This window comes from Drosophila rhopaloa, unplaced genomic scaffold (genome assembly GCF_018152115.1).
Source record: "Drosophila rhopaloa isolate 14029-0021.01 unplaced genomic scaffold, ASM1815211v1 contig_69, whole genome shotgun sequence".
Classification (NCBI taxonomy): domain Eukaryota; kingdom Metazoa; phylum Arthropoda; class Insecta; order Diptera; family Drosophilidae; genus Drosophila; species Drosophila rhopaloa.
In genome coordinates this window covers 2,091,058-2,112,655 of record NW_025335166.1, presented here as the reverse complement: position 1 = coordinate 2,112,655, position 21,598 = coordinate 2,091,058, and the positions used below count along the sequence as shown (strand labels likewise).

At 41.0% G+C, this 21,598-nt stretch overlaps 2 protein-coding genes across 12 annotated transcripts; both read right to left on the bottom strand.

The window, feature by feature from the left end:
• Positions 1–847: 847 nt before the first annotated feature.
• On the bottom strand, positions 848–21,430 carry LOC108038028 (phosphatidate phosphatase LPIN2). Of its 6 annotated transcripts, none has more exons than XM_044461739.1 (12): positions 21,291–21,399; positions 6,771–7,187; positions 6,058–6,266; positions 5,854–5,991; positions 4,653–5,783; positions 4,495–4,594; positions 4,223–4,351; positions 3,937–4,132; positions 3,663–3,874; positions 3,099–3,599; positions 2,842–2,945; positions 848–1,541 (listed from the first exon to the last, which is right to left on the bottom strand). In XM_044461739.1, exons 2-12 carry the CDS (start codon positions 6,948–6,950, stop codon positions 1,346–1,348), a joined length of 3,096 nt encoding a protein of 1,031 aa, XP_044317674.1. In that variant the 5' UTR covers positions 6,951–7,187; positions 21,291–21,399; the 3' UTR covers positions 848–1,345. The 6 variants fall into 6 exon arrangements, with proteins under 6 accessions (XP_044317674.1, XP_016970220.1, XP_016970215.2 ...); XM_017114726.2 differs by lacking the exon at positions 848–1,541 and adding an exon at positions 1,900–2,483 and having other exon boundaries at positions 21,332–21,430; XM_017114723.2 differs by lacking the exon at positions 848–1,541 and adding an exon at positions 1,900–2,483.
• LOC108038029 (PDZ domain-containing protein GIPC3) lies at positions 11,171–21,426 on the bottom strand. 6 transcript variants are annotated; one of them, XM_017114736.2, is made up of 2 exons: positions 21,332–21,426; positions 11,171–12,686 (listed from the first exon to the last, which is right to left on the bottom strand). In XM_017114736.2, the coding sequence occupies exon 2, from the start codon at positions 12,571–12,573 to the stop codon at positions 11,554–11,556; it is 1,020 nt and encodes a 339-aa protein (XP_016970225.1). In that variant the 5' UTR covers positions 12,574–12,686; positions 21,332–21,426; the 3' UTR covers positions 11,171–11,553. The 6 variants fall into 6 exon arrangements, with proteins under 6 accessions (XP_016970225.1, XP_016970221.1, XP_016970223.1 ...); XM_017114732.2 differs by having other exon boundaries at positions 21,291–21,403; XM_017114734.2 differs by lacking the exon at positions 21,332–21,426 and adding an exon at positions 13,609–13,740.
• Positions 21,431–21,598: the final 168 nt, after the last annotated feature.

Sequence of the window (21,598 nt, the reverse complement as noted above, 5' to 3'; positions counted from 1 at the left end):
GATTTTGAACAGTTTTTATACCCTTGCAGAGGGTATTAAAATTTCAGTGAAAAGTTTGCAACGCAATGAAGGAGACATTTCCGACTTTATAAAGTATATATATTCTTGATCAGCATCACCAGGAGAGTCGATCTAGCTATGTCCGTCTTTTGACTGAAATTATATTACCCTCTGCAAGGGTATAAAAATCGTATTGACATATATTTTGTAAGGTTAGTTTTCTTTCATATTTAATGTTTAGCCATAAAATATATGAACAAACAAGAGTATTAATTGTACATATTATAATAATTTGTCAACAAAATCTATTATAGTTACTCTGGTCGGTTAACAAAATAAATACATTATACTATTAAGCTTTTCAAGTACCGACTTAATATCGAAATAAAGAGAAAAATTGGAATTAAAAACAAAAAACTTTTTAGTTATTACTTCTCTGAAATCTCGATTTACGAATCCCCTATTTTGGGAGAGTTTGCACCCCTAGGAATTGTGAACCTGCCACTGAGTTTGCATGACCGACCATTTGTGGTCACTTAAACTGCCCACTTGGTTGTCTGTGGGCTTTTGTGTATGCTGGTTGGTCTGCTCTGCATTAAATGAGCATTAATTGAATTGGCAAAATTACGTTGACAAATGAAATTCGCCCCTCGCCAACGCACTCTCCAACGTTGGATGTCATAGACGTTCCCCCAGCCTGCCGATTTTTGCACCCATATACTAAAATTTTCCATTGCAACATGAGTGCCCCATGGGAATTGACTGCCCAAGTCCACTCATATGTGCATATATTATATATCAACAGCCAGACAGGTGGTTTTCCATTCGTAAGCAGAGACTGGTTAGATTCGACTTTCTTTGAACTTGAAGCATTTATTTGTATTGGAACACTATAAGTTAAGTATACATAGGTCTAAAGCACAGTTTTCATAAAAACTCCAGAAAAAACCTCATCACAATAAACTAAATTTAATTGATCACATACGAAAAAATAATGAAATCATAAATCACAACTCCCATACGCCGTTTGGAATATGCATCTTCTAAGAACCTGCAGGAGTCTCAAAGGAACTTACTATAGTAATAATAATAACTCAATTTTGATTACAACTTAAGTCCACTCATTTAACAAGAAACGATCGAAAGGTAAATGATAATTAAACCAAGGCAATCGTGAATCCTGGCTAAGCTTATGCATAGTTATAGATATTACATATTTGGTAAGCACATCTAGAGGTTTTGAAGCTAAGCAAACCAATTTAAAAGCGCTATCTGCTATATAGAGTGTGTTGCATATCCGTATAAATATGGTTATAGTACGCAGTTCGGGTGCTAAGGAACCAGTTCACTTCTCGGGAATAGGTCGCAGGGTGGCCAAGTCCAGCTTGCTGCTCGGCGGCACCAGTGCCGTCTCAAGTTCGGGGATCTCCAGGTCGGGGATGGGGTCGCGCCAGTAGTTGAAGTTGGAGAACTCGGCGGAGGCTTCGTCGTGTTTCACCGGCGGGAACAGTTGATCCACTATGTACGTCATGCTGCAGTACCTGGAAACAAAAAGCAAGCTTAATGAGATTATGTATAACATTAGGAGCCATAGCCCATGGTTATGCTACGATCTTCGCCAATCGACAGCAGCCCGAGCTTATGCAATTAAATTTCTTGTAATTCCAGAATCGGGAAAAAACGCCCTGGGATATACTGCGTTTTTTTAATAAAGATAAAATCTCAAAACACGATCTCTAGAAAACTAATACTTACGGGTACTTAATCTATGAATGTTCGGATTTTAAGAGATCATCTACATATATATAAATATATATAATCTAACTACATTTTACTATTGGATCTAGCTCAGAACTCATGCCACATTCAGCGATCGAAGTCGGAAATAAAAGATTACCATCACAGTGAAAATAAAGGTATATTTTGTTGGGTAAGTAATATAATTGTCATCCTTAAAACTAGACATAAAGACCTGCTGGGAGCAGAATACTTTCGAAACTTAACTGGTTGGCGAACTTGAAGCTCGCTGACCTGGCACATCAGGCACAGACATATATAGGACACTCCTAACTCTCTTAGAAAACTTATCACAATTTGTAAGCTGCACAACCTTCGGTTTGGGATAGGACTGTAGCTATATCTAGGAATTCAACCACTTGGGGGGCGAGGCCAAAATGACCTCGTTTTTGGTGGAGACACGGCGGACTCGCATTATTAGACCCACATCGGCCGACTGTTCGTCGCCGGAGGCCACGTCCGCCTGGATGCCATCATCATCGTTGGCAAAATCATCGTTATAGAGGGCTTCGTCATCGTCCTCATCTTCGCAACTGTGCTCCGCTTCCACGTCGTAATCGTCGCTGAACTGCAGCTCATCCTCCGACTCTTCGTCGTCGAAGACGTCCGTCCGGTAATCGAAATCATCTTGGTTGGTTAGCAGCGGAAAATATTCGTCGACTTCAAGCGACTGATTGATGTAGCCACTGTGTAAATTTGACAACCAAAATGCTTGAATTGGATTTGGCAGGCTTTTCGATCGATTGATTGATTGAGTGGGGTGCGTTTAGGGGGTAGTACAATGAATAGATACTACACAGATAGGAAGTACACTAAAACAGCTTAGAGACACCTAGCGTTACGTAATGAAGTTAATTCGACTTGAGCCAATTAGCGTTTGTTTGAATTGATTGCTTTGGTTTGGTTTTGTTTTGCGAATTGGTTAACGTTATCGGATGTGGCATGAGTTCAGTAATGAGCAACACCGGAACCATATAGTACATGGGAGACACATGTGCAGTTAGAGCAAACACTAGGCTAGGGGATCAACGGATCGGTACTTACGAGGACTGGAATGTTTGGGTCAGCTCGTGCTTCAGCTCGCCCTTGGTGTTGATGGTGAAGATGCGCATGATGGGAATGCCCACTGCTCGGTATGCCCACACGTCCTAGAAATTACAAAGGGTGGATTAAATAACATATTTCAGACAGTTTGGTACATAGTAGAGGCATATTCAAAAATATAATTTACATTCCAAGTTTCTATTAATTTATCAGGGCTAATGCATCTAATAATCTGATGATTCTTCAGGCAGACTTACATTGATGCGATTGCCGTAGCCGGCGTAGAACGGCTCCTTATCGGGAAAGAGATCTCGGATGTCCGACAGACAGGCGATCTTGAACTGCTCCGGCTTCTTCTCGATCACTTCGCGGTGGAAGGCCGAGATCAGGGACGTGGGATTCAGCAGCAGAGGGCCGTCCGGTAGCATCACGTTGCCCTGCCGGATCGACCGGAGATACTCGCGTGTCACCCTGCTTTGTCCAATGGCTCGGGCCGACAGATAGAGCAGCTTGTATCCGTTCTGCTCAATCTTCGAAAAGAGCTGCGCCACCCCCAGTTGCGCCCAATCCTTTCCTACCATGGGCAAGATGTGGCCCAGCACGTCCGACTTGGTGATGGTGCCGTCAATGTCCGATATCACCACCTTGTCGTTGTGCTTCCAACGGAACAAGTAGCACTTGCAGCGCGTCGTTCCCTGATAGGCGGTGGTCACGCTGAACTCGATCTCGTTCATACCCTCCTTAAGGTTAAGTTTTTTCTGAAGAAGGCAAAAGAATCATTGAAGATTTGGTTGATAGCATGAAAGAATTTCAGGACTTACAATGGCCGCCGAACTGAGACGCAGCGACTTTTTGTAGCGCTCTTTGGGCTCATCGCTCTTGTTAGAGGCCATGGTCAGCTCCTCCAGGTTGTCCACCAGGGCCGAGGTGTTTTCCGCATTCACCAAAGAGTCGCTCTTGCTGAGCGTGGGATCACTGATGTCGGGAGAAGTGGGCCGTGAGGTTTGGGTGGCCACCGCTGCCTGATCGCCATCTGGAGGAGATTGAACTATTAGATTGGCTGTCCCTTAACTACAATTAATCAATCAAATTTACCCTTTTCATCTTTGCCCAATGGCAATCCATGAGCGTTGTTCACATGGTTGGGCACAGCGTCCTGCGAGCGCCGCCAGCTCCACCAGTAGCGCTTGGTCTGACCCACATTGTCCGCTTGGGCGGCCGCCTCCTGCTTTTCGTCTCCAGACAGGCACTTGCCCTCCACCGACTGCGACATTAGCTGCTCAATGGCATCCTGGTCGAAGGGAATATCAAATATCCTTTAGTTAAAGCGCGAAGATAACAAGGCGGGCTACACAAAAGGCTTGGCTTTGGGCCAACTTACATGGGTTAGTGGCTTCTGGAAGGTGATCATTGTCATGACAATGGGACATGCAGCCATCCAGGTGTAGTATTTGCCATTCAGCCGTACGACTAGGTTAGGCGATGAGAAAATGCTGGGGCTTTTGCACACCTGCGCACAGGTACGAATGAGGGCGTGGCATGAGAAGAGACTGGTTAACAAGGCGGGATGCAGTGCGTGGGGGGCGCAGTGAAGTGCATGGAACTTAAACACATACACAGAACATAGCACTGAGCCATTCGCAGGATACTTACGTCTGGATAGTTAACCAGGTGGCGGTCGAACTCCTCGTCCGAGGGCGCTGCTCCCTGCTCTGACATTCCGCACATTGACATGGCCACAAAGTCCAAATACCTGAAAGGCCGATAAAGTTACTGTATCGAATTAGGATCCACGTTTGAGGGTAACTCACTTGTTGTCCCTCTGCTGTTTGGTTTCGTCAAAGTCCGAGTCAATACTCTTCTGACCCTCCTCCAGCGAGCTGGGCGAGTGGGGCAGGCTGGTTCCATTGCCACTCTCACCATCTTCCTCGGGCGGCGAGGAAGTCTCCTTGGACCTGGGCGTGGGGAAGTAGAGGGCCGCCATCTCGGGATCCATGCTGCCGGCTTCCAGGTCGGAAAGGTAGATGTCCCCCACCTCACCAACGCCCTTCTCCTTGCGCAGTCGATTGGCTCGCTTCATAAAGCTGAACATGTTGCTGAGCATCGATTGGTGTTCGCTCTGCTGCACCTGGGCGGCGCTCATGGCCTCGTTTTTGGCCTGCTCCGGCGTTGGCAGCTCGCCCCACTTCCAAGAGGCGGCGTTCTCGTCATTAATTACATGCCGCTTGTCCCGCATTGTAGTCTCCAGCTCACTGTCGCTCTGGATGGGCGTAGAAGGTCGTCCGCCGGCAGATCGACCTGATAAGCCGACACCACCACCCACAGGAGTGGCGATCTCCGTATCGCTGAAGAAGTGGATGTCCAAATCCAGACGTGGATTCGTTGTGGGAGTCAGGGGCATCTCGCTCAGTGGGCTATCGTTGCCAGAGCGTGCGGTGACCAGAGGGGCCGACGGTTGCTCATCATTTGACGAGGAGTTATTGTTGTTGTTGGTGGCACTGGAAATAGGGGCATCGCCCTCATCGATGTTGGTCACCCCCAAGGATGCCGTGTCCGCCGAAGCTAAGTCCCCGCCACCAGCACTGCCCAAAGAGCTGCTAGAGGAAGTCTTGCGCTGGGCATTTTTCTTCATCTGCGACTTCTTGCGTCGCTTCTTGGTCTTGCTCTTGGACACCTCCCTGGTGGCTTCGCTGGTCGTGACCGGGGTGAGGCTAAAATCTGGCTTGGGCTGCTCCTTCTCTTTGTCGTCCACCTTCTGGACATCATTCTTTGTCTCAGCTTCGTTAGAAGCTTTGCTTTGGTTATCCAGCTCCGACTCCATCGACTTCTTTTCGCCCTGAAACAGCTCCTCATGCTCGGCCCACTCCTGGCGAATCTTCTGGGTGGTGAACTCCTTGAGCTTGTCGCTAAGATTGCGACGCTCCAGCGTGTTGTCTGTGTGCCTATTTGGGTTACGGGTGCAATTACTAAGACATGTTCCAGATGAGATGGGTATGAATAGGCATTGTGTACCTGCGCTGCGTGTAATCCGAGACCTGGTTCTCGAACTTGCCGCCCTCGACGGCCGCTTCCTTGGGCTCCTCCTTGGATAAGTCAATGGAGTTGCGTCGCGGCAATGGCAGGGGCAGGAGCAACTCCTCGCTAGCGTTTCTAAAATGGTTTAGCAAATGAGAGGATGAGTCTGGGCTGTTGGAGAATTAAGCAAATCTCACTTACTTGTCGGCCACTACTCCACTGATATCCTCCATGGTGTCATTGGCCTTGTCCCGCGACTGCAGGAAGCTGTTAGGGATGGGCGAGGTGGCCAGGTTAGCCGGCAGCTCCTCGTCCTCATCCTCTAGGCACTCCTCCACGAAGAAGGCCTCGCCGGAGTCGCCCAGCTTCATCTGTATGTCCACGGGGGCGCCATTTATCTCAATGTCCACCTTAATAATCGAAAAAAACAAAAAAATTGACTGTAAATAAGGAACTCCAATTTTACAGCTCTGTACATTTTCATCAAGAATTCTAAATGTTTAAACAATATTAAAATGGTGACATCGACACCCACAACATTGTATTGCATATGTAACAGAATAACTTGTTTAGTTATGATCATAAAAACGATGAGCCCTCTGGGCAATACCCCTTTTACAAGGGGTGTACACTTGACGTTAAATATCACAGACAGTTCCAAAGTCTTAACCATGAGTTACCATATCCAAAGTGCCTATATCATTAATTTTACATAAAGCATATACAAATTTATTTAATTATAGATACGGATGAGATCATCTAGTTTTTACTTAATCTTCAATCAAAAACCTCTTCATGCCTGATAAATATACTTAAATGAATTAATATTCAGTTAATGATGTAAATGATTTAATATCTTCTTGTTTATATCCTATATTATAAGCTTTTTCTTTGGGACTAATGTCTTCACTTACCACTTTCTCCCGACTCCTTAGCACTCCCAGTTTGCCGAAGCGAACGTGAAAGGGCGAGCACTGGAACTCGCCGTCCCGCTGCTCCACCACGATCACATCGATGGCTCCCGTGAGGGTGGCCGCGTTTATGTCATTGTAGAAGTCGCGGAAGTTGCTAAAGACGCGCGCTAGGCTGTTCATCTTCGATCTGCTTTGGTCGTTGGCCTTCTCGGAAAATGGGTTTCCTTACTGCTGGGGGTTTCTCTTCTTGATCTCCCCGAAATATGCTTGTCTAAACTCAAAGCTCCGACTCTGTGTGGTTTCGTCCGCCGCGTGTGCTTATATGGCAGCCATGTTTATTGGCAGGCGGTCAATTGCGCCGCTTATTGACGAAGGAATCGACTCTGTGACTTTGGACCCGCCTCTGAGATACGGCAGCTGTAAAGGGCAAAGCGGAAACGGTCATGAGTAATTTGTATAGGCCATAAACCATTTTTTTCACGTTTATTTCGGCTTGGCAACGGCAAGCGTCCGCAGAAAATAGATAAATTGCATCAGAAGAGTGGGCATCCTGTGCTCGGAAGCCCCAACAATGCACCTGAATTGTATTTTTAACCTTTTCGTCTCTCTCTCACTTTGGGTGCTCAAAGTCAAGGTGAGTTGCTAAAGACCAGAGACAAAGCCGACAAGCAATGTGTTGCTGACGGCAGGCAACATCCCCGGAGCAACACCAATGTCACCGCGGCAACACGGTACATTTGCGCTGAAATGTTGCCAAACGGCGGACGTGACGTCGAAAATACAAGCGCAAAATGAAAATTATAAACAAAGCAGCTAGAAGCTACCTACATATGTATAATATATTCCACACTTGGGGTCCACTTCATAGCAACCAACTAAACAAAAAATGTAATACCAAGTGTAAATATATACATTGGTATAAATTTGATTGGTAAAGCGATAATCATTGGTTACAAAGAAATTACCAAAACAAATCTTTTCATTAAATTTAAATACCTAATTTTGAAAATGATTTTTTTATGCAAAAATATTTGTTTTCCGACAACAAAGCTTTGATATTTCTGGCCAGTGTTGTAAATGTGCGAATATAACATTAATGTAATTCATTTAATTTTTCCCTGAACGCGGTTAAGTTTATTTACCACAAGTTCAAGGCAAGATTAAATGTAGAAAGGTGGGTAAAAAAAATCATTCGAGCTGTCGGCCCCGATGAAGGCACTTTTTACTGCTTATCTGGGATAAAAACTATTTACGAGTGTCACCGATGAATTGGGGCGATAAGCCCAGTCGAACGCTGCTTATCAGCAACGGTAACCGATGCCAGTGGCGTGTTCTACTGTACGCGAATGATAAAACACAGAATAAATAGCCCCACAAAATACAAACACATTCGCGTACATCAAGTATGAATTAATCATGGGCACCGAAAGACATCACGCGATATCGAGTGGAACGCAGGCTTTACAACTTAAAATACATACAATACAAGTTCGTTAATAACTAGCCATAGAGTTCAATGTCCAACATTGCACAATAATTAAGCGAATTTAACAAACAATAATTGCTAGATTTGGCTTTTGGTAGTCGTACCAACGGTCGTTGATATCGCACTTCACACGGCCCACAATCTGATGAGATTATTTTATTTACCTTGGCTGGGAATTCGAAAGAATTTCATAGATAAGCATGAATTGATCTGCATAGGCCAAAAACAGATTCTTTGTTTCATTATTCGTTGACTATATCTACTCGCGTACATTTAACTACTGAAAGATACATGGATTTTTTTTAAAGTCTCCAAATGCTTATGCACTTCTTATAAAAAGTTTCGCTTAGTGAAAACTCTTTCTGGTTTGATATTGGTTTTACAACGATCAATCTTTCCTGTTTTGCAAAGAAATTTAAACCAAATCGTCTTCATCTAGAACATCTAATTAAACTTTTATTCAATGCTTATTCTATATTTTTTGTCTTATCATTGAAAATCTGTTGAAAAAAAATAATAAAGATTAAGATAATAAAATAATAAATAATAAAAAGTTTTATATGGAAAACAAGATTTTTTTATCAGTTACTTCCTATCTTGTTTGACTTTCTTAGTGCTGCTATGTTCAAATACTATTGTTGATATGGTATTGATTTATATTTTTTTAACACATTCAATGATGGATCTTGTTTTCGTGATTTGAAAGGTTTAAGATGATTGCCACCAAAAGGAACTCTGTATTTCGATAGGAAACCAAACTATATTTTCTAATTATATTTTTTGGAACTAGAACTTATCTTTATAATAATAAGCGCACAGAGATTTTTTCATTGACCCATCTATATGATCTTTTGACATACATATATACATATATATACACATTTGTACATCTCGCTCCGTGTACAAAAGAAGGGGATCTAATCGGGAGTCCTACAATTGCACGCAATCGAACGGTAGACATCACGCCATCTGTCACGCGTTGCGGCCCGCTTCACTTTCACCTGCGAAGCTGGGGAGCCAAGCAAAGCGTGAATCGAGGAGCAGAAGCGAGTAGCAAAACAACATTCGATGAAACACATGGAAATCAGCCGATGGTAACAAGAGTAACAGCGGTAAGTAAAGGCAGTAAGTAACAACGAAATCCCAGAATGAGGCCAACTTCGGGAGAAGCTATGTATATACATATGTATATATCCAAACAAAGACACAAAGGAGAACTCGGGTTTCCACACACACAATACTCCCTGACTCGAAAGATAACGCTCCTTATACAACCAAGATATTTATATTTCTTAAGATTTCAAACAAAAGTTTAATGCTTGTGCTATATGTATATTAATAGGCAAAAGAACCACAGAGATTCTAATAATTTGATAATTATATCGGAATGTTTTAGCTATCTTACTAACTTAAAATGAACCTTGATTTTGGTCTATTCACACAATGTATCACGCAAACTTTGTTCGCACACTAAATCGAATATTAAATCGAATCAGATTGGTTCAATTTCGCGACGAGTTTAGTTATTATATGCATTTTAATAGGTCTGGGTCTGCGACTGTTTGCTGCTTGTGTTGAGTCACGATCAAAGTCCAGGGAATCGGGGAATGCGAGCGAATAAAAGAGGCGAACGGACAAACAAACAAACACGGGCACAAAGTCTAACCAAAAATCTTGCCAAGAAATTCGTCTGCAGGCGTACGTTCTCAACCGATCTCTAGTATAATGGAAATTTTCAATATAATTCGTTGGTTTTCGGTATGTAATTCACTACCTCTGGCACTTAATTCGCAGCAACAGCTGTATAAAATCGATGCCCTTGAAAACACTAGCGAAACTATGGCGAATCACTCTGCTTTCCGTGTTATTTTCAGTGTTTTTTCACAATATTATTAAAGAGTTCTTGTGTGTTTCTTGGGTCTTTTAGATGCTTCACTCCTCGAATTCTTCCGTTCACTTGTTGCTCCGTCGAGTGCTGTTTAAAGACTGAGCTTTGGAGCAGAGCGGCTAATCGAATTAGGCAGGTGCCCGAGAGAGTGAGAGAGCGCCAAGTGAGAGCAAAAGCTTTGCAACAAACCTGTAAAACCGGAAAGTCATGTAACTTTAGTTGCCATGGCATATCTATGTACAAACAGCGTAGTTCAAAATAATAGCAACGATATTAATGATAGTTCCAGAAACAAGTTAGGAACAAAGTAAGCGAAATAGCCACATACATGTTATCAGCATTTGTTCTTTCTGCAATAAACTCAACCGAATCTGAAAGTATCCGAAGAATGATTATGGAAATTATGGAATTACTGCTATTTTATTGATCGCAACTGTGTATATGAGTTTTGCACGCCATTCACACTCTCCCTCTCTTTTGGCTAGACTTAATAACTGTGCTTATCAGCTGCTCGCACGCCAAACAGCAGCTGTTTATGTGCAATCGAAAGCTCTACACTCGTACATACATGCATTAAATAAGGCAATGGTGTATGTATGTATGATGATCTGATCCGAGACCGGGACCCCAAGAAAAGCGTCATTGTGGGATGGTGCGATCTCTACGTCACTGGAACTGTTTTTAGGGTATCTTGATGATGTTTTCGATACAGGAAATGTCTTTTAGAGCATACTAATGAGTCCTCAAATGATCCATGGTCAAAATATGCTCGACTGCGGTATAAGCAAATGGTGGGAAAATAATAAAAGCGCTAAAAGAAAAACAGGCAAATAATTCGTCACAGTTGGGGACTGTGGAATATTTTTCGAATGCCATACGAAATGCCAATGGTTGCCAACAAAAGATAACGACGCCTACGAAAGAATAATAGTTCGTATTTATGAATCAAATTGAGAAGCAAACAAATAAACAACACTTACCAAATCAAATAATAATAGCCAAAATTAAAATAAATAAACAAAATCATTTATGATTTAAATAATTTAAATGTATTTGTATTGTTTAAACGATAAAACTAAGAAAATATAGGTATACGTATGTACATCGAACAAATTGTACCAAAAGTATATAGCATGGATGCCTCATCATTTCCTCCCGTCCATCTGAGCGAATATATATATATATATAATAAATAGGTTACCGTGAAGAATACAAATAACTAAATAATTGGCAAAGGCAGACGACATATGTTTGTATATGGGGTTGTAGCATGATATGTGATATAACTAGGCTCTAAAACAAAACATATTCAGATAGATTGTAGATAATAGCAATTACTAAGAACAACTCCTCATTTCAATGGTTTTATTGGACCACAATAAGCAGGCAAACTCGGTGTGGAAGCCCAATTACTTGGGACTGGTCGTGGACTTGCGTCGGGCATCCGTTATGGCACCCCAAAGCTCGATGATGAAGTCATCCGTGAAGCCGAACGACTCAAGGTCCGAGTTGTCGATGGCTTCGGCGAAGTCCATAGAGTTGGACTTCTGGTCGCCCAAATCCCAGATCTGGGACGCCAGCTCCGTGTCGTTGATGCCCATGAAGGACTCCAGCAGGTTGTTGATGGCCTCGATTCCGGCCACCGTCGCCTCATCGAACTGCGGCTCGATCTGGGCATTGCCGTTGGCCTTGAACCGCAGCGTCTCCTTGCCGCTGCCGTAGTTCCGTCCTCCGGCCGATCCGCTTCCCGACGCCCTCGACTGGCTGCGCGGTCCGATGCCCTGGAAGCCGCTCCTCACCGGCTCAACCAGGCGCAGGGTGAAGGTTTCGCCGGTGGCTATGTCCTTGAGCATGCGCGCCACTTCGTAGTGTCGTTTGCCCACCATGTTCTGGCCATTTAGCTTCTCGATGTGATCTCCCACACAGATGTGCTCGATGCGATCGATAATCGAGTCCTCCTTAATCCGCTTGATGAAGGCGTAGCCGGCTCCGTTGTCCGTGATCGTCAGGCCCAGGGCATCCTGCGACTTCACAATCTCGATCTCCTTGGGCCGACCTTTGCGGTGGGCGAATATGAAGTCATCTAGACCTATCTGACCGCCCAGCAGACGCGTCATGTCCACCTTGTGCGAGTTGAGGGTGCAGAAGAGTATGTCCTTCTCGGAAATGTCGAAGCACTCGGCGATCTTCTGATAGAGTTCTCGAACGCTAGAGAAGTCATGGATAAGGCCCGTGGGACTGCCGTGGGCCAATTGACAGTGGAAAACCAGTGGTGGCTTCGACTTCTCCGGAATGCTGTTGTTGTTATTGTTATTGCTGATGTGGCTGCCCTGCGAGGATCCCGAGTTCATGGAGGATCGACTGCCGAACTGGGAACCCCCATCTGTAGTGGGTCCTTGTTTGGGCGATTTTCTTGTGAACAGCGGCATGTTGGGATGGGATGGTGTCCTTAATTATTCCTTGGGTCGGAGAACGGCCTCTAGTTAAGGGACATGTAGTGCTGGTGTCGTCCGTTGCCTGTTACCTTGCTCTTGATCCCGATCTGTGTGCGTAGAAGAAATGGGGATGCTCTTGCGATTAGGCGATTACTCTCGGTGTTAGGCGTTGCGTTTAGTATGTTTTGTGGCAGATGTTTAGACTTAGACTTAGTCATAGGTGGGTGAGTTAGTAGCGATTATTTAGGGGGATGTGTATGTGTGATTTAACACTGTGAGGAACAACCCAAAACCAGGTTACGCATGGGTTTATCTTATCGTTTTTTCGCTTTAAATCAGTCGTAAATTGCAAACGGGAAGTGGAAATACCAAGGCTATTTATATGGAACTGTGAATCAGGAATCGATCTGGTCAGATTGGGATTGGTCTGAAACGATCTTGTACCCTTTGGTTACACCTTATCACCGGACTCGGTTTTTAATTGAAGTCAGCCGCACTCATTGAATATTTGAGGTTAGACACGTTCCAAAGCTTTAACACTTTGTTAATAGTTCTTAACTTGGGTCTTAAAACACATAAGCACTCTCAATAATTAGTATTTACTAAACATGGTAATCAATTGATTAAATATTACCCTACCAAAGCAGCATAACATGGACGAGCTGCGGAAAAACACATTGAAGTCCAACCAATTTTTGTCACACTGAGCTGCCTGCTTTTCACTACTTTTCCCCCGACTTTTTGTTGCTGGCGATAAGATTGAATGAATATGCCCGATAAGACAACTCTGCAAGATAAGAGCCTCAGCAAAAGATACGGGAAGCACCGAGGGTTTATCGCAAAGTTTCCGATCCCTGCCAACGTCCATCCGGAGCAGTCCGTCAATGTGAACTGAGCCTACGACCGAAGGTGGCCACTTGATGGCAGTTGGCTTTCCTCCCTACCCCTCTATATGTGTATCTTCCATGCACTTCCGCTGGGGAAAAGATGTAGTTCATGAACCTCCGCATCTTTGCTAATTGTACGTACATGAGGGAAAAGACGTTGGCACAGTACTTGAATTTGTACTTATGTTAGATCTGATGATTGGCAATTACACACTTAAATTTTGAACAACTAAAGCTAAGAAGTATATTAAATAAAAAAGGCATAGAGAATTGTTAGCCACAGGCTTCCTTTGATTTGTTTGTTGGCATAAATCACTCAAATCCCCAGATCAATTTGTTTTGATAAACTTAAAGAGCGTGGATTAAACACTGACAAAAATCATAATGCACAAATAAAATCAAGATCCAAAAGGTTTATTAAAAAAAATAAATTTTAAAAAAACATTTTCCTTTCGATTCCTATTGATTTCAGATATGCTCTAAAAAACAAATCTAAAAGCTGAAATATTTATACCCCTCACTAATTATTTTAAGGCCATTTTAAGAAATATGACTTTTTTTATTAACAGTAACATTTATATTTATTTTAAAACTCTTATTTATTGTTTTCAACAAAATTATTTCAAACAAATAAGATAATATTAAAAGGTGTAAGGTTAAGCACCTCTGAAGTTTTTTCATGCAGTGCACAGACGAAAACTGGTTTTCGCAGCTTTAATTAAAAGCGTGTTACAAACATCCCAGTCAAGTCAACAAAATGAGACGAGCCCCTTCATTCACAGTACATATCTCCATTCCCATTTATATGTCCGAGCGGCTTCTATACTGTAATATATTCAGAGTGTCATAACAAGCAAAACAACAGTCAGTGGATAGATTATGCCGCTAGTCCCATCAAGGTCAAAATAGTTGAGAGCGCGTGAGTTGCTCGCGCCTTAACAGACCAAGAATACTCGTCTGTATGCTGTTACTCGAATATGTGTGCGAACATATAGATTGACATACATCGGCAGATACTACTATATGGCACTATATGGCACCGGCTAAGCGAACTACGCAGTTGAGGTGGAGCATAGAATTTAATGCCCCCAAAGGCGGAAGCCGGCTGAGAGGCAGGCCCCTTCGAAAAGGCCGAAACCGGTGCGATCAATGATCTCGCCATCCGAAAAAAGTCTGCTTTAGCTACAAGTTGGTGACAAAAAAGGCATACATATATGTATGTACATATGTGCATACATACATATGTAGAAAAACGCCCGAAAGTTATCGTAAATTATGACACGAGGGTCATTAACTGGAGGGCAGTGTTGACATTTCAGCTATTTCTTCGTTCAATCAACTCGTTTTTTCAAATAAATGATTGTGGAAAGTCTTTACAAGAGTGACAAGCATTGGTTTTTTTCTATAGGTTTATGCTTTTATTTGTGTATTGTATGTAACTTATCTTTATGAGTGATGAAGTCTCTATGATTTGAAGTCAGAACTCTCTTGAGCTTCAAAAGTTTAAAAGTTTCAGTTTAACATTTCTTGAAGATATTTGTGACACCCCATTTTAAAAATATGTAGGTCTAGCCTTTTTTGATTTGTCATCATTTCTACAACTCGAAGGTCTCTTTAAGTTATACTTTTTTGTGGTAGACTTTTAATTTTGCTGTCAATGGCATGATATTTACACATTCAAACATTTCACTAAAAAGTTTTCTTGCCTTTTCTTTGAAAATATTTGACTTCGGGTTTTAAAAAATATTTAGTTTTTATAAACTTGTGCATTCATCAAAATTCTTTATAATTAAACTGACTGTTTTTATATTTGTTAGGCATTTTCCGATAAAAACAGAACCTAAGCTGCCGCCATATGAGCTCCCTTCGCCGTTCTCCCGATATCTAATTGCTGCTTGGATAAGACGTAAACAACTTAGCTTCCGCGTTGCCGGCTGATGGTGTTGTTTGTTTTGCCCGCATCTTGTTTACTTGCCTGCTATTGGTCGCGATCGGTGGGCTCGACGTTCAGAATGTAGAATATTGTGGGATGGATATGTAAAAGAGCTTTAATTTGCTGTAAACAACAAAAGGCCGCAACAACAATTTGCCATGGGTCTCGTCAAATTACAGAAAAAGTGCACTTAAAAATAACAACACCCAATGCTTGGGATAGCAAAGTGTAAACAACAAAACGTGCGCTTGTTTACCCCAACGGATCGAGAATAGATATACTTAGGGGGTGCAATATACCAATAGCAAAAGTACTTAAACTAGCAAGCGAAGTATTAGTAAGTTTTTGAAGTTGATGTGTCTGGAACTCTGTTAAGAATCGCTGTTTTATTAATGACTTGTTTTTCATTACAGAAAAAACAAAGTTATATAAATACATAATACGTGCCCAAATAGATACGCACACCATTGCACGATTGCCACGCGCGTGGGGAATTGGATAGTGACTTTTTATTGGGTCGCCAAGTTTTATACAGCGTACTATAATGATCCCGCAAGGTAAGGGAATAGGAAAGAAGAATAGAATAACTTTCTCATCTGTTAATGAACTAAAAGACACATGTTTGTTAAAGTTATTCGTCTTTTGTGGGATACTTGCGACACGACCACTATTTATTTATTAAACAATTATTTATTTATAAAAATATGTGAATGAAACTTGCAAGATCGCTTTAAAAATATACATAATCCTTAACGTTGTTCCAACGGATCCAAGTTTTGAACCTGACAGAATATTACAAAATAACCTAAAGGTTAAAGCTGTTTTGAAAGCTTTGAATGAATTTGATGTTAGTTAAAAAATATATTTGTTCATCAACTCTGCACTCATTGGAAATGTTGTACAATTAAATATGGTCTGAAGTTTACGATTTTAGAAAATGTCTAAGAACTAGCTTTCCCAATCAGCTAGATTTTGATCATTTTATCCTTAAAATATTAATTTTGATATAGAAATATCGATTGATTTATAATTTTCCTGTTGTTTAATTGTTTTTTTTATAAGATTTAGAATAATACTCAAAAACCGAAAGCGTATAAAATTTTTTATTTAAACTTTGCACCATGCAATTCTTGTTATTAATCGTGCTTTTTGATGCTGCAATTGAAGTTACACTTGTGTTTCTCAGTATTGCACTGTCAAACACTTACTTTGTTGTTCTTTTGCTACATATGTATATAACTTAGTATCTATCTACTTAATATTATTCACAAATCAAGAAAATGAGGAGAAAGGTGAGCGTACGCCCCTTAACTTAGGCTGAACTTTGATTTAAATACATTTATTAATTGCTGTAGGTGGCAATTGTACTTTGCACATCGTTTGCTTCCGTTTTGTACATATGTACATATATCTGGGTTCAACTATCATTCCCGAAAGTCTAGATTTGAATTGCTGGGAAACCTTGGGAACCGAAAGGTTGGGTATAGTTTTTTCCAATGTTTATAGTATCAACAAAACCACGAGTAGTCAATGCCAAAAACAAAATGTGTCAAGAGAGAGCTCAATGAGTTAAACAAAAGTTATTCATTTTTGTAAGAGAGTTTTCTCTTTATTCAAAGAGTTTAAAAGCTTTCCAAAAGTTTGCAAACTAGTCTTACTCTCCGCATGAGAGAACAGTAGATCTCTCCGTTGACTAGGTCAATTTTTTCGACTGAATGCTAAAAATCCAGTGAACACCGCCTGATCTTTTGCTAACGGTGAAACTTAATTCAAAATGTCAACATTTTGTGAGCAAAGGCAAACAGAAGAGCAGAAAATTGAGCTGCCATAGATAATGAAATCAAAGAAAACGATACACAGAAAATATATGATATATCTAAATTGCCTTCCAATTTTCAAATTAAAAACAACGAAACTATTTTTTTTAAGATAAGATTTCAGATTTCTTTTATAATATTATTGATTATATTTCACATTTTTAAATATTTAAATGCAAAATATGTTTATATTGTATTCGTGCAAAAGTATGTAACAGCTAGAAGGAAGCGTTTCCGACCCTATAAAGTATATATATTCTTGATCAGGGTCACTAGCCGAGTCGATATAGCCATGTCCGTCTGTCCGTCTGTCTGTCCGTATGAACGCTGAGATCTCGGAAACTATAAAAGCTAGAAGATTGGCATTTTGCATGCAGATTCTAGGAGTTCCTACGTAGCGCAAGTTTGTTTGTCAAAAAGGTACCACGCCCCCTTTAACGCCCACAATCCCCTATATACGATTTTAAAAATTTAAATATTTCGGAAAAGTAAAAATGCAGTTTTATTGTGTTTATCAATACCCATCGAAATGTAGAAGAAATTTTTCAAATCGGACCATTCGTTAAAAAGTTATGCGTGATCAAAGTTTCTATCTCCATCTCCCTCGCACTCCCTTTATCTGAGTAACGGGTATCTGATAGTCGGGGCACCCGACTATAGCGTTATCTCTTGTTTCTAATATCAAGTTGAATCTTTTCTAAACATCAAAACACTGTTTTTTTTAAATAATAATTAACCATTTTTAAATAATCTCATTAAAACCAAAATGGAATATTTGTTTGTGTGTAATGATGCTAATGCATAAATAAACAATGTCAACTAGCGGTTAGTTTCAGTTACTGTCAACCAGAAGTATCAGTTTGCAAATGAAAACTTAGTTGTGTAAGCAATTATCAATTTTTTAACAAGTAATACGTTTTTGCACCGATGAATCAGATGGTCTGTGAGCGAAGCAAAAGCTTAAATGTAGGTTCGCCCTGCCCGTTAATACGTATTATTTATGCACTGCTTTTTGTGGTATTTTCCTGAATTTTTCACAACATTATTCATAATTTGCTGACATTTTTCATTTGCTATGGTCGGTTTTTTGGCTCTTTTTTTTAGACCCTCTAGGGTCCCGACATAAAGTCGTTGCTCTACGACTGGCTGATCCAGTGCAATGAACTCGGACTGCATGCATACGTTGAACTGCAGCCCTGGTTGAAACTTATCGAATGGCCCTTTATGGAGCATATTATACGATTCACTAATGTGGAGCACTCAAAACACCCGGGAACCGACATTAGGGTCTAGTTAGCATAATGCACACACACCGGAGGGGCGGCAAACCGAAATAACAATGAACACACGCAAAGCCATATACACATGGCGAAAGGAAAACACTGGGGCAGTTTTGAAAACATTTAACCGTTTCACCTCGCTGAACCGCGAGCACGAAAAAGCAAATTAAGCAAACGAATTAAAGCCCAAAACCCGTGGCAAAGTTTGTTTTGGGCCAAGTTTAAGCAGCCCGAAAAAAATAAACCCAAATATGAACTTTTATCTTTTTGTAACATTTCTCTGAAATTGGTAATCTGAATGTTGTTAGTTTATTTTAAATGCCTATTTCACCAGTTCACAAAATTTAGAGATGAAATCGGAATGGAAATTTGGGAAAAATTTAAACAGAAATGCCATGAAACCAATAAAAAATCTGGATAATAAAGGGAATAGTAAGAACATCACACAGATAGAAAACATGCAGATTCATTCACGCTAATTCTAAGTATATCATCCCATACTGATTGGAAAAACGTTAGTGCAATGATATTGCACATGTGCGATTATGAGTGTGCATAAAAAAGCGCAAAGTGCGGCCATAAAAAGCACAGTTAAACTGATTGGCAGCTGTAGGCATGACGGTGCGTCGCAGATAATGGGCTGGCAACCCTGGCTCCGAGATCTGCGGATCCAACAATGGAGCCGATTCTTTGTCGCTCCTCGTCCCGCTCGACCCATTCCGCTCCAGCTTTTCATAAAGCGCCCGGTCGCATTGAAATGTCACGCAAGCAATTTACATAAATGGAGTTGCTTCCGCTTGGAGAGCTGAAGAACGGAGAACGGGGAGCGTGGAGTGGACAACAATGAGTCGCATCCATGGTGAAAAGTATCTGAGTATCTGACAGTGAGTATCTGCGTATCCGAGCGCTGCTCACGTACGAAAACAACTGTTAGCAAGTGGCGAATGGCCGGGAAAAGGCACCAGCCGATAGCCATGAAGCGGAAGCAGACGAAGGAATCGAATCGATCAAACAATTTCCGAGCGACTCGTGTGCCGGGACTACACAGGGAAAAATATATACAAATTTAATATATTAGGAAATACATCCAAGAAATCAATAAATCAATTAAGATCTAGTTTTAGAGAAGTCCTTATTCTGTCAATACTTATCAATACAACTTATAGGTACAAGTAAAAAACATGGAATTTAAAGATTTTAGACTAACAATAACATATTATAATATTATATATTTTTGATTTCAAAATACTAAAAAAAACCTAGAAGTCTAACTTAAAACAATGTTGTAACTAATACAACATTTTCATATTTAATTCAATCAAAAACTAATTTATTTTAATCAATTTTGATAAAGTAAAGGTTGTGTTTTTTTGGCACAGTTAGACAGATCTCCTTTTGGGAAAGATTTTTTCATCTGCATAAATTTTAAGCTAGAGCATCTTCGTTGGGTTTCCCACTGACCAACTTCACGGTTAGTTAACACCTTAATTTGCCTACAAATTGTTCAAGTTTTGAATTTCTTTGGTCATGGTTGCGTCTTTCGGTTCCCCCATTTTTCGAGGGGAAGCTGAGAATTTTGTTGGGCAGATGAAAACTGAAAAACGGAAAACTCAATGCGTAGAGGCACGTGCTGGCCGCATTTACACCGTAGTTTTGTAAGAGGGAAAACGGCAATGAGTGGTAATAATTATTTCGATGTGCGTGTTGATTGCGAAAATGAAAAGGTGCTTTTATTATCGCCATTTCTGCGAAATATTTTGTAACGTTTATGTTGGAAAAATCAATTCGGCCGTGAAATTTCAACGAAAACGAAAAGCATGCTGTTTGCACCCCCAAAACTAAACATATTTTTGCGACGACGCAAAGAAGCCGGCACCCTGAAAATCAGATGGATTCGGAGTCCTAACCTCAACATAAAAGCGGAAAGCGAGGAAAAGAGACTTTTGGCAGGCAATGGCCATAAAACCTGGAAAAGCTGTTTGCAACATGGAGTGTTTTCATTTTTAGGGTGGGTTTTGGTGTATGAAATCATTTCCGTTTACGCTTTTCCCTCTGTCATAAGTGGGTGTGGTGCCGAAACACTTGTCGTGGTAAAAAAAAAATAATTAAGCCCGCCCCAGCAGCTGCAAAAATCGATATAATCGTGGGTCAACAGCGATTTATCTTGCCGGTTGTCAGGCGGTGTTTCTTTTCTTTGATTTCCATTTCCATTTTCCACTACTAAAAAACACTTTTGTCCTTTAAACACCTAATAATCGAGGAATGTCCGAATATTTTTGTTTGACAAATTAAATATCATATCTCTCAATAATTTGAAAATACTTTGAAAATCGGTTAAACTAAGTACGATTTCTTTGTCTTATATGTAAAAAATATATAAATAAAACAATGCGCAAATCAATAAAATCGTTGAGCTGCAGGGGATTATCGTGAAATGTCTTGCCTGTTGCCAGGCAGATTATGTGCTCCTTGATTTAAACCCTCTTACACCCCCCGAATCCTGATGACTAAGAATGATTTCGCTTTCCTTGCTGTCAAAGCGAAACACAATACAAAAGATGGGAAAACGCGTGCCGCCACCTTTCACTTTATTTGTTTGTCGGTTAAAAAAATGTATGTTAGGCAAATGAATGAGGAACCGACTGAATGAATGCCAAAGATGCTCCACCACGTAGGGTGGTTAACAATGACCGAAAGATAATGATATGTGTTGTATAGTAGACACCAGGCACCAGAGAGAGACGAAAGACCCGATCAGACGAATATTATATCGAAAGTTGCGAACAGTACGCACCTGCTTGGATTTGATTAAGATGCTGATGATGCTGCACTTACATATGTATATGTTTATGTGTATGCATATATATCAATTTGTGGGTAATTTGGTATAGCCCGGTTTTAGGTCTCGCCGATTTCCAGTTGACTTGGATCGTGGGCCCGAGGAAAGCACCGCTAATAAGCGAGGAAAGCGGACTTTTTCGTACCGGACCTGTTGTTGTTGTCGCCTCGAAACACTCGAAACAATTTGTTCTTCTCTTTTCTCCCAACACGTTATTGAATCTCTTTCACTGCGAACGAACTGGTTTTTTCAGTGCTTCGCCA

Excerpts from the sequence above, each read along its gene's own strand:
- LOC108038028 (XM_017114726.2), bottom strand. The coding sequence starts at position 6,950 with ATGAACAGCCTAGCGCGCGTCTTTAGCAACTTCCGCGACTTCTACAAT. Across the intron at positions 4,595-4,652 it reads AAACAGCAGAGGGACAACAA|GTATTTGGACTTTGTGGCCA; the intron begins GTGAGTTACCCT and ends TCGGCCTTTCAG. Across the intron at positions 2,946-3,098 it reads GCTACGGCAATCGCATCAAT|GACGTGTGGGCATACCGAGC; the intron begins GTAAGTCTGCCT and ends TGTAATTTCTAG.
- LOC108038029 (XM_017114736.2), bottom strand. The coding sequence starts at position 12,573 with ATGCCGCTGTTCACAAGAAAATCGCCCAAACAAGGACCCACTACAGAT.